The 14,348-nt window shown below is 34.9% G+C and overlaps 3 protein-coding genes across 4 annotated transcripts; 1 reads left to right on the top strand and 2 right to left on the bottom strand.

Annotated features, from left to right (window-relative positions):
- The first annotated feature begins 745 nt into the window (after positions 1 to 745).
- Positions 746 to 6,454, top strand: LOC131629850 (uncharacterized). 2 transcript variants are annotated; one of them, XM_058900654.1, is made up of 13 exons: positions 746 to 1,273; positions 1,704 to 1,847; positions 1,946 to 2,158; positions 2,422 to 2,511; positions 2,613 to 2,735; positions 2,829 to 3,098; positions 3,382 to 3,538; positions 3,666 to 3,743; positions 4,033 to 4,133; positions 4,905 to 5,075; positions 5,475 to 5,549; positions 5,635 to 5,742; positions 5,881 to 6,454. In XM_058900654.1, the coding sequence occupies exons 1-13, from the start codon at positions 884 to 886 to the stop codon at positions 6,217 to 6,219; spliced, it is 2,259 nt and encodes a 752-aa protein (XP_058756637.1). In that variant the 5' UTR covers positions 746 to 883; the 3' UTR covers positions 6,220 to 6,454. The 2 variants fall into 2 exon arrangements, with proteins under 2 accessions (XP_058756637.1, XP_058756644.1); XM_058900661.1 differs by having other exon boundaries at positions 1,136 to 1,273; positions 1,717 to 1,847.
- A 724-nt stretch (positions 6,455 to 7,178) lies between these two features.
- LOC131629877 (uncharacterized) lies at positions 7,179 to 8,214 on the bottom strand. The gene is made up of 3 exons (XM_058900680.1): positions 7,984 to 8,214; positions 7,781 to 7,902; positions 7,179 to 7,697 (listed from the first exon to the last, which is right to left on the bottom strand). The coding sequence occupies exons 1-3, from the start codon at positions 8,108 to 8,110 to the stop codon at positions 7,377 to 7,379; spliced, it is 570 nt and encodes a 189-aa protein (XP_058756663.1). The 5' UTR covers positions 8,111 to 8,214; the 3' UTR covers positions 7,179 to 7,376.
- A 1,066-nt stretch (positions 8,215 to 9,280) lies between these two features.
- LOC131629866 (uncharacterized) lies at positions 9,281 to 13,863 on the bottom strand. The gene is made up of 6 exons (XM_058900672.1): positions 13,405 to 13,863; positions 13,201 to 13,308; positions 10,580 to 10,741; positions 10,316 to 10,487; positions 9,709 to 9,782; positions 9,281 to 9,596 (listed from the first exon to the last, which is right to left on the bottom strand). Exons 1-6 carry the CDS (start codon positions 13,720 to 13,722, stop codon positions 9,516 to 9,518), a joined length of 915 nt encoding a protein of 304 aa, XP_058756655.1. The 5' UTR covers positions 13,723 to 13,863; the 3' UTR covers positions 9,281 to 9,515.
- Between the last annotated feature and the right edge of the window lie 485 nt (positions 13,864 to 14,348).

Here is a 14,348-nt window from a genome sequence, read left to right on the forward strand (position 1 = left end):
AAAAAGAAAACTCTGGTTGAACTTTTGTTAACGTTAGAATTGAAGCTTCTTGATCCAAGTAGATGATGCCAAAATCCTAACAATCCTAACAATAGTTTGTTGAAAAGCAAGCACAAAAGGTTGTTGCAAATCAATAGACTCGTAGGTTGGCAACACCCTTGGAGGAGTGAATATAACTCTCAGAATAACATATGTCATTTTAGCGGTACTCCAACGGTCAAGTTGTAGCATGGTGACAGCTAGTAGCTTTTTTTTCTTAATGAATGCTGACTTGGACAACCCTCTCATTCACATTAATCAATGCATGTGCATTTAACCCCATTTTTGTAATTTTATAACAAAAATAAAACAAATCATTATCAGCATCAACCGAATTTAGCCAAAATCACCTACAAATCCAACATTACTTAAAGAAAAAATTTCGGGTTACTAGTGTATAATTATATTCAAACTCCAAATTATTAAAAAGTATCAATTTCATTAAATTAGCTCAGTTGATAGTCGTGTTCGTGTTTGTACGGTAGAAAAACTAAAATATCAATTATAAAATTACTTGAAGAAAAAAAAAAAAAAACAACCGAATTCGGGTCCACTTTTTTAGTAGAAAGATAATCCGAATCTGCATTCCAATTACCGACTAGTTGATCCACACGTGTCGAGCCGCAAATGGTCGCACGTGGCTTATAACGGAAAACCAGAAGCTTATACTTTAAGAAGGACCCACACTACACTCACCTCACCTCTCTTAATCTCACCCCTTTCATCTTTATTCAATTATTCATTTTTTTAATTATTCTTCATCTTCATTCTTTTTTCTATTCTTTCTTCTTCACTATTCTTTTTTCACAATCCAAAGGGTTTTTCAGAGCTTCTTCACTCTCTAATGGCGGACGAATTTTGCAGAGCCGTTGACGACGGTATAAAGCTCTCCAGACGTACATACTTCGGCAAAGACAGAGCGGTGGCACCGCCGAGGCCTCCGACGTTAATGGAAAGGTCATCAAACGCGCTTCTTCCTAAAGCACCGATGGTTTACGCGGTGATTTACGATCCAGGGATGGTTGATAACCCTGACGTCGCTAGCTACCAACCTTACGTGTACGGACGGTGCGATCCTCCGGCACTTATTCCGCTTCAGATGAACGCGATTGAGATGGAAATTGACTGTTATCTTGATACTGCCTTTATCACTGTCTCCGGTACTTGGAGACTCCACTGCGTTACCGGTAGTCGCTCTTGCGATTGCCGTCTTGCCATTCCCGTCGGCCACCAGGTATTTTGAAGTTTCCGATTTCCCTAATTTTTATTCATATCACGTTATAGTTATGCTTTACTTTACTTTTCTTCTTTTGACACATGCATAACGGTCTTTATTGTTATTTTAGACCTAACTAACTCTTTTTTTGTTTTGTTTAATTCAAGCTTTAGAATAATGAAGCACATACACTCCTTACACAATTCCAACACCGACACGCCTACCCCAATAATAATTTGATAAAATGAATAAATATAAATTAAACGTAATCACAAGTGTCGGTGCAGGTGTCCGACATCAACACGGACACACCTTTTTTAGAGGTGTCTGAGCTACATTGTTAGAATGTAAAGAAATTAGACTAATATTATTTTTTTCATACATGGAATGCTTCTTATGTTTCTTGTTCATCTGTTTTTGTGTTTTTCTGATATGATTTGGCTAACAGGGTTCAATTCTAGGTGTTGAGGTGAATGCTCCTAGAAAATCCTATTCAACTCAAGTGGTAGTTATGGATGAGAACCAAAGTGCTACACCAGCTCAAAATGGAGGATATCTTAAATCAAATATATTTACTTTAACTATACCAGAGGTGAATATTTGGATAGTGTCTTTCTATATTTGTTTAATCTAATGGGTAGTTTTAATATGAGGTTGTTTATGTTTTTCGATGTGGTTTTTATTTAACAGATTGATGGGGGTTCGAATTTATCAATTAAAATGCATTGGTCTCAGAAAGTAGAATGCTCCAATGGTGAGTACTCTTTGAATGTGCCATTCAGTTTTCCAGATTATGTCAATCCTACTGGGAAGAGAATGGCGAAGATAGAAAAGATACGCCTGAATGTGGATGTTGTTGCTGGGAGTGAGCTTCTGTTCAAGACAACTAGCCATCCCCTACAGGTTCATATTTGCTTGAATTTTTTTTTCATATATGCGACCACTGCAGTCTTGTCAGTGATGGATTGCAGAAACTACCTGTTTGTTCAATTTTTGCTACGCAATAGTGCTATAACTGCTATTTGATCATAATTTTTACTTTAGCGATCAACTAAAAAATAACAGTTTTTCACATTCTGCTACATTATAGCACTATAGCGCCATGCCACCGCTGTTAAATTTCACAGAAGATATAATTGATTACCATTTTATTCTGACTGGTGTAGGAAGTGAGGCGTCATGCCGGGAGTATGGGTTTCTTATGTGATAACCAAGTTCTCTCATGGTCCAAAGATGATTTTAGCTTTTCATATGCAGTAAGACTTCTGATTATATTACTTTACTCTTTTCTTTGTAGCTTCTTAAGTGGTTGAAAGATTATATTTTATTAGCTTGTTACATTGTAACCTGCACTTAGGTCTCCTCAAGTCATATAAACGGAGGTGTTCTCTTGGAATCTGCATCTGCACATGATTTTGATCAAAGAGAGATGTTCTACATATATCTTTCTCCTGGAGATATTCGAAATAAAAATAAGAAGGTTTGTACACTAACTCTAAACTTGGAGTTTGTGGTTTAAATTGTTTTTTATTTTATTTTTATATTCTCACTTCTAATCTTACTTGATATTTAGGTATTCAAAAAGGACATAATATTCATCATCGACATCAGTGGAAGCATGCAGGGAAAGCTGATGGAGGACACAAAAAATGCACTACTGTCTGCTCTCTCTAAGCTTAATCCTGATGATCTGTTTACGATTATAGCTTTTAATGAAGAGAGTCATCTATTTTCGAAATCGCTGGAATTGGCTTCCAATGATGCTGTAGAAAGGGCCAGTGAGTGGATCAACACAAACTTTGTTGCTGGGGGCGGTACAGATATTTCACATCCCTTAAATATGGTATACCAAATAGATATATGCAGTTTTTCACAAAGATAAAGATTATAAGATTATTGAGCAGTGGTTAATACTGAACCAACATAATATGTACTGAACGTTCAAATCAATCTATGCTCAACTTTCAGTGTGGACTGTGGAAAACTCATTCCTTGAATTCTGATTCATTTTTATATATTCTCGGACTAGATTTTGATGTATTACTGATTACCACAGTACACTAGTTGTTTTATCCATTTGTTATTGGGTAGAGTGTATTTATGTATTTGTTCTCTTTTCTGCTCAGGCAATAGAAATGCTGTCCAGTGCTCAAAGTTCAGTTCCAATAATTTTCCTAGTTACTGATGGAACTGTTGAAGATGAGAGACAAATTTGTGCTAAGGTAAAAAATCATATGATCAAGGGAGAGTCAATATGCCCTCGAATATACACTTTTGGTATAGGTATGACTTCTAGTACTTTGAACCTTGATAGGAATTTTTCTTTATCTGATAAACCCTGTTTAAGGTCTCGCTCTTAATTCTTCCAATTTGTATTAAACAATTGTAAAAATTCCTCATTCAACCTCAGGTTCATTCTGCAATCATTATTTCTTGCGGATGCTTGCTAATATTGGTAGGGGCCAATATGATGCTGCACTGGATGTAGGTATGTTTTTAGCTAAATTTGTAGAAAGTACATAGCATTTCGTACTTGCATATTTAATTGTTGTTGCAAGATAGATTTTAGATTTTTTTTATCAAACCATCTCGTTGAAATGCATAAGTATTTGCAGTCGTATAGAATCTCTCACTTTCGGAGTTTGACATAAGTTTCTTCAATGACCCTAAATTTTGTATTCGTTCTCTTTACTAGTAACATAATAGCTGTCCCTATTTTTTGTATTCAATCTCTATACTAGTAATGTAATAGCTGTCCCTATTTTTTGAATTACCAGATTTGATTGAGTCTCGAATGCTGACGTTGTTTGAAAAAGCTTCATCTCTCATTCTTGCAAATATCAAAATGGACATGTTGGATGAAATCGATCAAGTTGAGGTAAAAAAACTTGTCCGAAGATTTATTATTTTTCCTTCAGTTTACCTGTGACTCCCTCATCTCATGATCTGCTTATGTCATACAATCTGCTTAATATGTCTTAATTTATGACTAAGCCCTGAATTAATCATTAACATAACAAAATGTCCACTATGATGTACAGATACGGCGATGATAAGTCATTTCTTAGAAAATATAGGATTCTGACACGTTTATGATACATTTAGGAATTAGGATACACATTCATAAAACTAAAACATTGACTAATATTAACAAATACAATATAGAAATAGAAAGGAATTTTAAATAAGAAAATAACCAGAGAAGAACATACAAATAAAACATTTATTGAAACTAAATTAATGAAAAATGGAAGGAAATTTAACAAGAGAAAATAACTAGAGTAGTGGAAAAGGCCCACACTTAAAAAAAATACAAGAAATGGAGGTTTGCACTAAAGTAATTGGTGTATCCAATTTATCTGAATAGATACATGTCGGATACATATCTGACATGATACGTCTTACCTTTTGGGGATTTGTGGTTTATACCTGCTGTTTTGACCATCCGATTTCTGCTTATAACTACTTTAGAATGTTGTAAAAAATGAAAACCAATATATTCTGCGAAGAAGAAACTGAACTTGCATATCCTGGAAATTATTACTATATACTTTCTGTTACACATATCTTATTGTATGTTTGAATTTTGTTAATTTTCTCCGAACTTATGGCTCTTTCTTATGGCATTATCTGAAATTTGTTGTGATAGGTATATCCGTCCAGTATCCCGGATCTTTCGCTAGAGGGTCCTTTGGTTTTATCAGGCAGATACAAGGGAAATTTTCCTGAAACTCTTAAAGTCAATGGTATCTTGGCTGATTTTAGTAATTTTGAAATAGATTTGAAGATACAGAGGGATAAGGGCCTACCCGTACAAAAGGTAAAGTATTCTTCTACTTAGCATACTTAAGTTTTCTTGTTGTTTTGAAATTATCTCTACTATTTCTGTAGAGAAGATTCTATATTTTGTTTGTGGGTGCTGCATAAGCAAAACTATTTCATGTTTATGTGAACTATGAAGAATATGTTTTTAACAGTTGGGTCATGTATAATCAGTTTTATAAGACCTGATAAATTAGAATCTAGGCAAATTTAACATATTCTTTTTCTTCGTCTATCTTCAAGACTTATATCAGTATACAAAGAACCATTAGTTTATTGGCCATCTTTATCTTTCTTTACAATGCCTGTGATAAATAAATACATGCTTGCTTCATATTATTCTCAGTCATGGTCCCTTCATCCTTAACTAGATGCTGCTTTTCCTTCTCTTCCACAGATTTCTGCCAGAGATCAAATAGAGCATTTTACTGCTCAAGCATGGCTTTCAGATAATAAACAATTAGAACAAAAGGTTGATAAATATTTCCTATGCTATCGCTCTACTCACTGTTGGTGTTCTATTTAAATTTTCTTATGACACATCATTTAATTGGCAGGTTGCAAAACTGAGCCTGCAGACTGGCTTCATGTCTGAGTATACAAGTATGATAATGCTTGAGAATGATCTTCTAAAGAAAACCAAGGAATCACCTGGAGCGAAAGAAGTAAGTTTCAACCTGTCTGTTGTAACTGGAAGCTCATAGTCTATTTATGGATTTCTTATTTTGTTATATAACAATAACATAGATTAAAACCTCAGTAAAAGCTTTACTAAACATCGCTTTTTCAATAATTTTGAGCAGGAGCCAAAAAAGAAACATTCCAAGGCAAATGTCCAAGGCCAGAAAGGCCAGAAAACGATTATACTCCCGCACTTAGGTATTGGCTTTGGCAACTTAACTGCAACAGCTCAAAATACTCCTCCAGGATTTGAACCGAAGCCTGAAATGCCTGAAATCTTTAAAGCAGCCTCAAATTGCTGTGAGACCGTGTGCAGTTACTGCTGTTGCATGTGCTGCATCCAGTGCTTTTCCAAGATGAACAACCAATGTTTAACTGTATTGAACCAACTTTGCATTGGTCTCGGATGCCTCGCCTGCTTTGAATGTTGTTCACTATGTTGTGGTGGAGACGACAATTGAAATTTACTCTTTTTCCAGATTATTGTATTTTATTGCATAGAAATATCTATTTATATAGTTCTTTTGGAGATGTATATGAGTAAGTCTTCTGTTATAATTTAGCAGTTGCTTCTGTAGTGTTGTTGTATAGCTTTTTAAAGATAGCCGTGCAGGTTTTAAACTTTGCCATAGAAAGTAAACTATACCGAGAAAAAAGAAGAATTTATATACTGAGAAAGAAGAATTTGTACAATAATGTGAAAATTTTGTGAGAAGTTTCTGCAGTGCAATTTCGCATCTGTTTCACACTATATTACCTTTTATAAGTTCTGGGTGAAAACTTTCCCTACCATGTTTAAATTTGTTACTAGCCCTTGATTTAATGATTTAAAATTCGAAGTATTCAATGGTTGTGATTGAAGTCAACTTGCTTGTTACCTACTTCATACATGAACGTTTTCATGAAATTTGAGTCAAATACAATAATCTCCATGCATCTTCCAGTTTTAATATTAGTAGTTGATCTTTATTTTAAATATATTATTTTCCATTCAGCTATTCATACGCATATGCATATTTGTTTTCTTTTTACTGGGTAATTCTTATTAAGTTTAATAAAAATAATTATAATAAATTTCAAGAATAAATACACCATTAGATATACACTATGCTTTACTTTAAAGCCATGTTGATATACCATTTGAAAAGCGAATAAACCCATGATGATATTGATATTCGATTTGAAAAGTGAAGAAAATGAAGTGACTTTGCAAACTAGTTGACAATAATAGTGACATTCACTTCAGTGCTCCTATGTAACTGTAATCTACTAGTTTGCAATAATAATAATACAGTCCGGTAGAAAAAGCCAAGGGACAATCAATCTTTAAAAAGCCTAAAAAGGAAATATAACATTCTCATCTCTAGGAAACCAATCAAACATGTTACATGTTTATTTTAGTATAATACATATGCAAAAGTAATGCAAGGTTTCTAAATTCTTACTAGTAGAGCATGTAAAAATTACAATAAAACAGTCTCAGGAGCATTCATTCATCATACATAAACATCATAAGGAAAAGTATAAACTATGATACTTATTCGATTCTGGAAAGTACTACAAACTCAGTAACTAGACAAAATACAAACCAAACCCAAGCAATCAGGGAGCAGCAACATTACTCAGGAAATGTGAGAGTACTGACGAGAGTCTCAAATTGAGGAAAGCGTGACACAAGGTAAGAACGTTTAGCCAGTTCAAAATCCTGGAACTGAAAACCAGGTGCGCAAGTGCATCCCACAAGTGAGTAGTGACTCTCACTATCCCTTTCCGGACCCTTCAAAAACGATCCATCCGCAGAGACAGTAAAATCACTGGTCGGAAAAGAACCAAACCAGACATTGGGAGGAACCGTATACTGCGGCGACTGATCCTTAGTTAGATCAGATCCAAGACATGTAAACTTAACACTTGAATCTGTCTCATTCAATTCCACCACCTACAAATAAAACAATTATCAATTATTATAGTAAGATAGTAAATAGATATATAAACTTCATAACAATGGAGAGGAGGAATTACTGTGATGGGTTCTCCGATGTAATGATGCCAGGTTTCGGAACAAGGGATACGATGAAGGCGAGACATGTTCCCAGATGGAAGAAGAAAATATATGCAAGTTGAAACGGGACGATCAACTTTGTCTGTTGAGAGAGAATAAAGGAATGATTAATGGTAGCAAAGATGAACTATGAAAATGGAAATGAAAGGTTAGATTTGATTACATTCGGGAGGAAGGTGAGAGGTGGAGAGCTGAACGGAGTGATCTCGGAATGTTTCGAAGTAAAAGCCACCTTCTGGATGAGGTACCAGATTCAGTTTCTGAGCGATCTCCGACGCCGACAAAGACATTCTTCTAAATTGCTCAATCAACTGCGGAATTGGGATTAGATTTATGTTATGGTCAGAGTTGAAGTAGGTGAATGTGAAGGTGCAGCAGCGGTAACATTACCCCACACACCGACAGCCACTTTAATATAATTTTTTGGCAGCGTCTAAGATGGAAGAGTGACGTGGTTCGTGGACCGCTAGTAATGGTTGAATTGGTGAGGGATCCGGATCATCTCCTATGTTTCTCTTATGCGGGATATGTCCTTCACTAGTATGTGTAGTTGGATTAATCCAATGGTTAAGAGAAAAAAAATAAAATAATCAAGAATGTTGAAATAGAATGAGTTTAGATTTGCTTCATTTATCCTACCGACATCTATTTATTTATGAGACAAATACAAGTGATAAATGAATAAAATTTACTTAATAAGTGGACTCCGGTATTGATTTTCACATAACTTTTGTTTTTCACTCTCACAAATAGAAAGTAAACAGAAGATAGATAAATTGAGCGAATCAAAAATGAAATTTTTATGATCAAATTTCACCATTCTCACCATCTTCACAAAACCTTCCTACCACATCACCACTTTTCCATGACCTTAGGCATGTCCAAACCAAACCCCACTATGACGGTGTACATGGTATGGTAATCATAATTCAGTTCGACGACAAAGATTGAACCAAAAAAGCAAAATAAGTACAATGTGAATGTCAATGTAAGTGATGGTTTAATGTACGATGTGCACATATGGGTCAGGGATGGTGAAGGGAAGGGGGTGAAAGTCACTAACAGAACAGTGTTGTAATTGTTGTGGTGTCGGTTAGAGTTGATGATGGTTCTCTAATGGCAGTTGGCTTGGAGTATGACGGAAGGAGAAAAATAAAGATCTTTTGTCATATTTCTTTTATTTTAAAATTTAGATTATTTTTTAAAAACTAAAATGAGTGTTGATAAAGTATAGATACACAAATAAGAATATCACAAAATTACAAGAGCATGTGAAAATGATTTATTTTTAAACCTAGTACTTGACATGATTTCACATTACCAATAAGTGAAACAAAAAAATGGGTTGTTTTTACAATCGATATTTTTTAGAGTTTTTGTAATTGATTAGCATACATATTTGTTGCAAAATCATTTAAACCTTTTTCTCTATAATCCAATCAAATTCTTATTTACAAACATTTCTTATAATTGATAATTGGATTTTGTATCCTAAAATTTACAATATTCAGCCGGTACACTTGCATGCTTTTAAGAGCTTAAACGAATTAATCTGAAAATACAGTCACTACTTGAAATATTATATCGGCCAAGTTTACAATATTATTTTGAAAAAACATTGTTGTTTGAATCAAAATATAGTAACTAGAGACAAATGCATGAAACCCGAATGTGCATCTTTTCACCATGATTCAATCATTTCCTATAAACTTTCCCGACAAACCTTTGAAAGGAGTTTCCCAGCCCGACACTGACAGCTTCGGCTAAATATCGTGCCTGCAAATTATCGTGTTGGCTGAGAAAACTTAAAAGCACCAACCCTTTAATCTACAAAATTATAATTTCAAAAACTAGAAGGATCAATCGCATTATCAACACGAGGACTTACCTCCTGAATGGTTTTCTTTAGATTAAATGCATCTTTCACTCGAGCATCCAAAAATGCCCATGTATCCCGAAAATCTGCCACAAAACAAGCCACATAAGGATCAGAGACAGTTCTCACAAGTAACAATTATACCACATCAAGCCATAAACAACATGTCTCAACCCAACCAAGATCGTATTTATTCCACAAGAGACACCAAAAACCCCACAGTATCCATGGGACAAGGCATAGACACCAAAATGGTATTTAGTCCTCATATAGTATATTACAATTCAAAAAAGAAAAACAAAATGACTCTTGAAACTAAAGACTTTTTTGTTAGATAATGGAAAACAGATTCCTGTTAATATCTTCAAAGCATTCACGGTGATAAAATTCATGAGCAAAAGAAAAAATGGTCAAGGCATTTTTGGATTTTCGATGCAAACGTACTTCCGGTCCAAAGAACTCTATATATACTATGTATCTAACCATATGTTTGTAATTTCCAACATAACCAGGAGACCCACAAATAAATTATTATAATTAGAAAGGCACCAAATACTAGATAATGGATAAAACTTAATCAATCAATAATCCAAGCAAGCTTGTATTCCCAAAAACTAACCAGCAGAACTATCTGTCAGCATATAAATCTCTGTTGTTGAGTATATTCCTCCAAGGACAGTGCGCTTAGCATACCAATCAATGTCAGAGGCATTATCGCCAGCAGCATGCCAGATCTCATCCACAAGCATTGCCCTCTGCTTAAAACTTGTTGGAACATTTACTGGCTGTGCCTGTAAATATGTTATTTAGCAGAAACTCTTTAATATCTACAATTCAGAAATACCTAAGCCTCTAAAAGGAAAAAAAGGACAAAGGCAAAAACCTGGATACTTAGAGCTTCAGGCCATATGGATACGTAAGGAGCTTGCATTTCTAGACGAAATCTGATAAGCTTAGAGATGCAATCACTTGGTGACAAACTTTTTAAGCTTTCGTCTGTGTCAATTCTATCAACGAGTCTTTGTAAGCAGTCATCCATGAAAAACTGAAAAAAGAAGTTTTGTGATGAACAAAAGGATTGACTCACAAAACAAGAAAACACAAGTGAAAGAGAGCAGTCTTCACAATCCACTAAACTGATATTCATACTTGATAATGAACAATTGGAAGGAAAATGCATTAGAAACTTGCAACAGAAAAAACTGATAAACATCATTGACAAATCCTAAAGGTATAGCTGGCCAAAGATCACATCTTACAATGATAGGGGACTTAAAGAGAATACCGGGCATCGCACATACAAGCAAAAACTCGAGAAGAGAGAGGGTTTGGAGATATTTAACTAAGAAAATATTACTCTTAGAGGAAAAACTTCTCCCCAATTAGGTTAGAGAAGAAGGTTTAATGCATAATCGCGCGTCATAACTGAAATCACAAGATAAAATGTTTTAAGGTTATTATAATATAGAATTTTATGCTGCGACTAATAGTACTATTTTATACAATTTGAAATAATGCAATTTGAGCTACTATAGTCCTCTTCTAACTATGACAGAAGGATTTAACAGCTCATCTTGGGCGATGATTAAGTTGGTTAGATAGTCAGATTGTAGCGAAGTTGGTTAGTAATTAACTGCTAACCAACTTAACCATTTTATAACATAAATGCTGAGAAGGGAAAATTAACTGCTAACCAAGTTCTAACTATCTAACAAAATGCTAATAGAAAAATGTAAAAGCAGAAAACTAACTTCATTACAACAGCTAATCAACAATTAATACTACAATAGGTAATCAACAATTAGTACTACAACAGGTAATCAGCACTTAACTAAGAATGTAACAACTAAAACTAATTTCACATTCTGGATCTACTTCCTTAAAATACGTTGAAAAGCTAGAGAGAGATGCTCTCTCTTCTCTCTAGAAAATCTCCCCCAAACCTTTAGGGCTTGATGGTGGCCTCCTCCCACCTTCATGGTGGTTTTCTTCTACCACCCTTATGCCGGTCATCTCCCCCACTATGAAGGGCAGTACCTCTTTCATCCAACCTCACTCTCAAACTTCCACCGGAACTAGCTCACTCATCGGATACCCTTTCTCTCCACCGCGAACTACTGCCAAGCCGCCTTTCTCTCTTCTGATCCAGCCACCACCGGAGCCACCACCACTAGGAGATGGAAAGCTTGTTAAGGTTGTTCTTAGCTTCTCAAAGTTAACAATGGTGTGTGTAACTCTCTTCCCTGTTTCAGCTCCCACATCTTTGATGTTGGCTACGGTTCACCCATCCCCAAAGCCGCCATGGATTTCCTACAGTCTACAGGTTGCAGTTTATCCCTCTATTAGATCTATCCATTTTTGTTTTTGTGTTGTCTGTTTTATGCTTTTGACTTTTGGGGTTTAAGTCTGCACTCTTGGTGTTTGATAAAAAGCCTCAGAGGATTTTTGTGCCTTGGAGCAACACTATCTCAAGTCATCAAGTAACTTTTGAACATTCCATAAAAATGGACAATCTTGAGATCAAAGGCAATCGAAAGTCGAAATGCGCAAACACAAATCAAAGAAATCATCCTTAGTTGAATTTGGAAAAAGACTATGGATTCTCATTTCTAGATTGCCACTAATGGTGTTCTTAAGAGAGTTGATGGATGGATGATATGCTATTGTTTCTGGTTTGGTTGTGTCTTCTTAACTTGTGATCAATCTAGGTGTAATGTCTTTTATATCTATGCAATTTTTACTAGTAAAGATGCTTCTAGACTATGGATGGGGTATGTCATATGATGTCAGGGGTATGTCCTATGATGTCATATGCCTCTTGATGGTAGTAATGCCTTCTGGCTTTTCTCTTAATGAAATGGTGTTTTCTATAACAAAAACATCTATAACTAATCTCTATATACTAAAACAACTACTCTACACGAATCATAGTAACAGCTAATCAGCAATTATTTTAACTGACTGAATTAAATAATTAAGTAATCTGAACTAAACTTAAACAAAAGAAGTTTAATACAGTAATTAGATCCGTGAAGGGAAAAAAGCCACTTGAAATAATCAAGATATTGTAAAGAGTCAAGGAAGCATGGAAACTCTAAAATCTATGTTGTATCGTATCCGATACGTACCGACACGCCAATATGCTTTGATACACTTCCGAATTCCGATTCATATCTAAGGAGTATCAAAAAATATTATTTAAAAAAAAATAAAAAAAAATTCCGATATGTCCCGATACGGCGGTGACACATCCCCGACACGCTGCAGATACAACTAGTTAATCTCATGACTATTCATATTTCTAGAACATGAATCAACTTCCTCATCCTTAGTTCTTCTTTTCTCAACTTTAATTACCTCATCATTTTCATTGTTTTATTACAAGAATCAAACTTTTCCTTTAATTACTTTTCTCTCAACTTTGACTATCTTTTCTTTTTCTCATATTCTTTTACCAATTACTATCAAATTCCTTTACCGACTAAGATAGAGATGGAAATGAACCTCAACCAATGCAGCTTCCTTCCTTGACAAAGATCCAACAATAGAAGGAGAAAGACCAACATCCTTCGCTCCTGCAATTAACGCCGCTTCTGTCCATCCCAGCTTCATCTGAAAATCCACAATTTGCAAAAATGAAACAATCAAGATGCAGAAAAATAAAGACTAAATCGAAAAGAATACGAGAAATAGGATCGACGCACTAACCACGTGAGTGAGTGAGGCGTGAAGCAAGCGAGCATGTTCGTCCTCGTACTTGGCTCTCGATTTCGAACTCTCGCGCCGTGAATCTTCATCTGATGATGATGACGATGTTGAAGAAGTGGAATCATAGAAGCTAGGGTTTTCGGTGGTGGGAACGGGAATCGCATCATGGATAGAGTGTGGATTAGAAAAAGGTTGATTCTCCGTCGTGGAAAAGCGGGAAGAGGTTATCAATGCAAGAGGACGCCGGAATCGGAGTCCAATGTTTCCGTTGCAGTGCCTTGCACCGGACAAAACTCGATTCGCCGCCGTTCGGAACATTCCGTTGCCGTCGTCGTTTTTGAGATGTGAGATTTTTTGTTTGCGAAGAAAGAAATAACAGTTAAAGGTCGACGTAGCAGGTTTATTGAAGAGACACGTGTTTAACCATATTAATGTCCTTCTTTGCAGGTAAATGATAGTCTCTCTGCACGAGAGGAAATTTATTTGTGATGCGCATTAATATTTTTAAAAGTGTGACATGTGTTTGTATAATTTAATTTTTATATCATGTAAATTTTAGTAATAGAGTTCTTCATTTCTTTTGAGAAATGGAGAGGATTTTAACTCATAAAATACTCCCTCCGTCTTATAATAAGTATAATAAATGTTTTATTTGAACTTTGCGCGGTTCTTAAGAAAATATTTAGATAGGTTGATTTTAATCAGAAAATTAGTATCATTTACTAAAATACTCTTATTTATTATACGTAGTGGAGTAGTTGAAAAAAGTGAAAGTTAAATAATATGGGTATAGTAGTGAAGAAAATAATAAATGTTGTATTGGTATTGGAAAGAAACATTTATTTTGAGACATAAAAAAAAGTGAAAATGAGACACTTATTATGAGACGGAAGGAGTATATTTAAATATATTTGAGAATTTAAAATGAATTGTTTAATTATAAA

The sequence above is a fragment of the Vicia villosa genome, linkage group LG1 (assembly GCF_029867415.1).
Source record: "Vicia villosa cultivar HV-30 ecotype Madison, WI linkage group LG1, Vvil1.0, whole genome shotgun sequence".
NCBI lineage: Eukaryota > Viridiplantae > Streptophyta > Magnoliopsida > Fabales > Fabaceae > Vicia > Vicia villosa.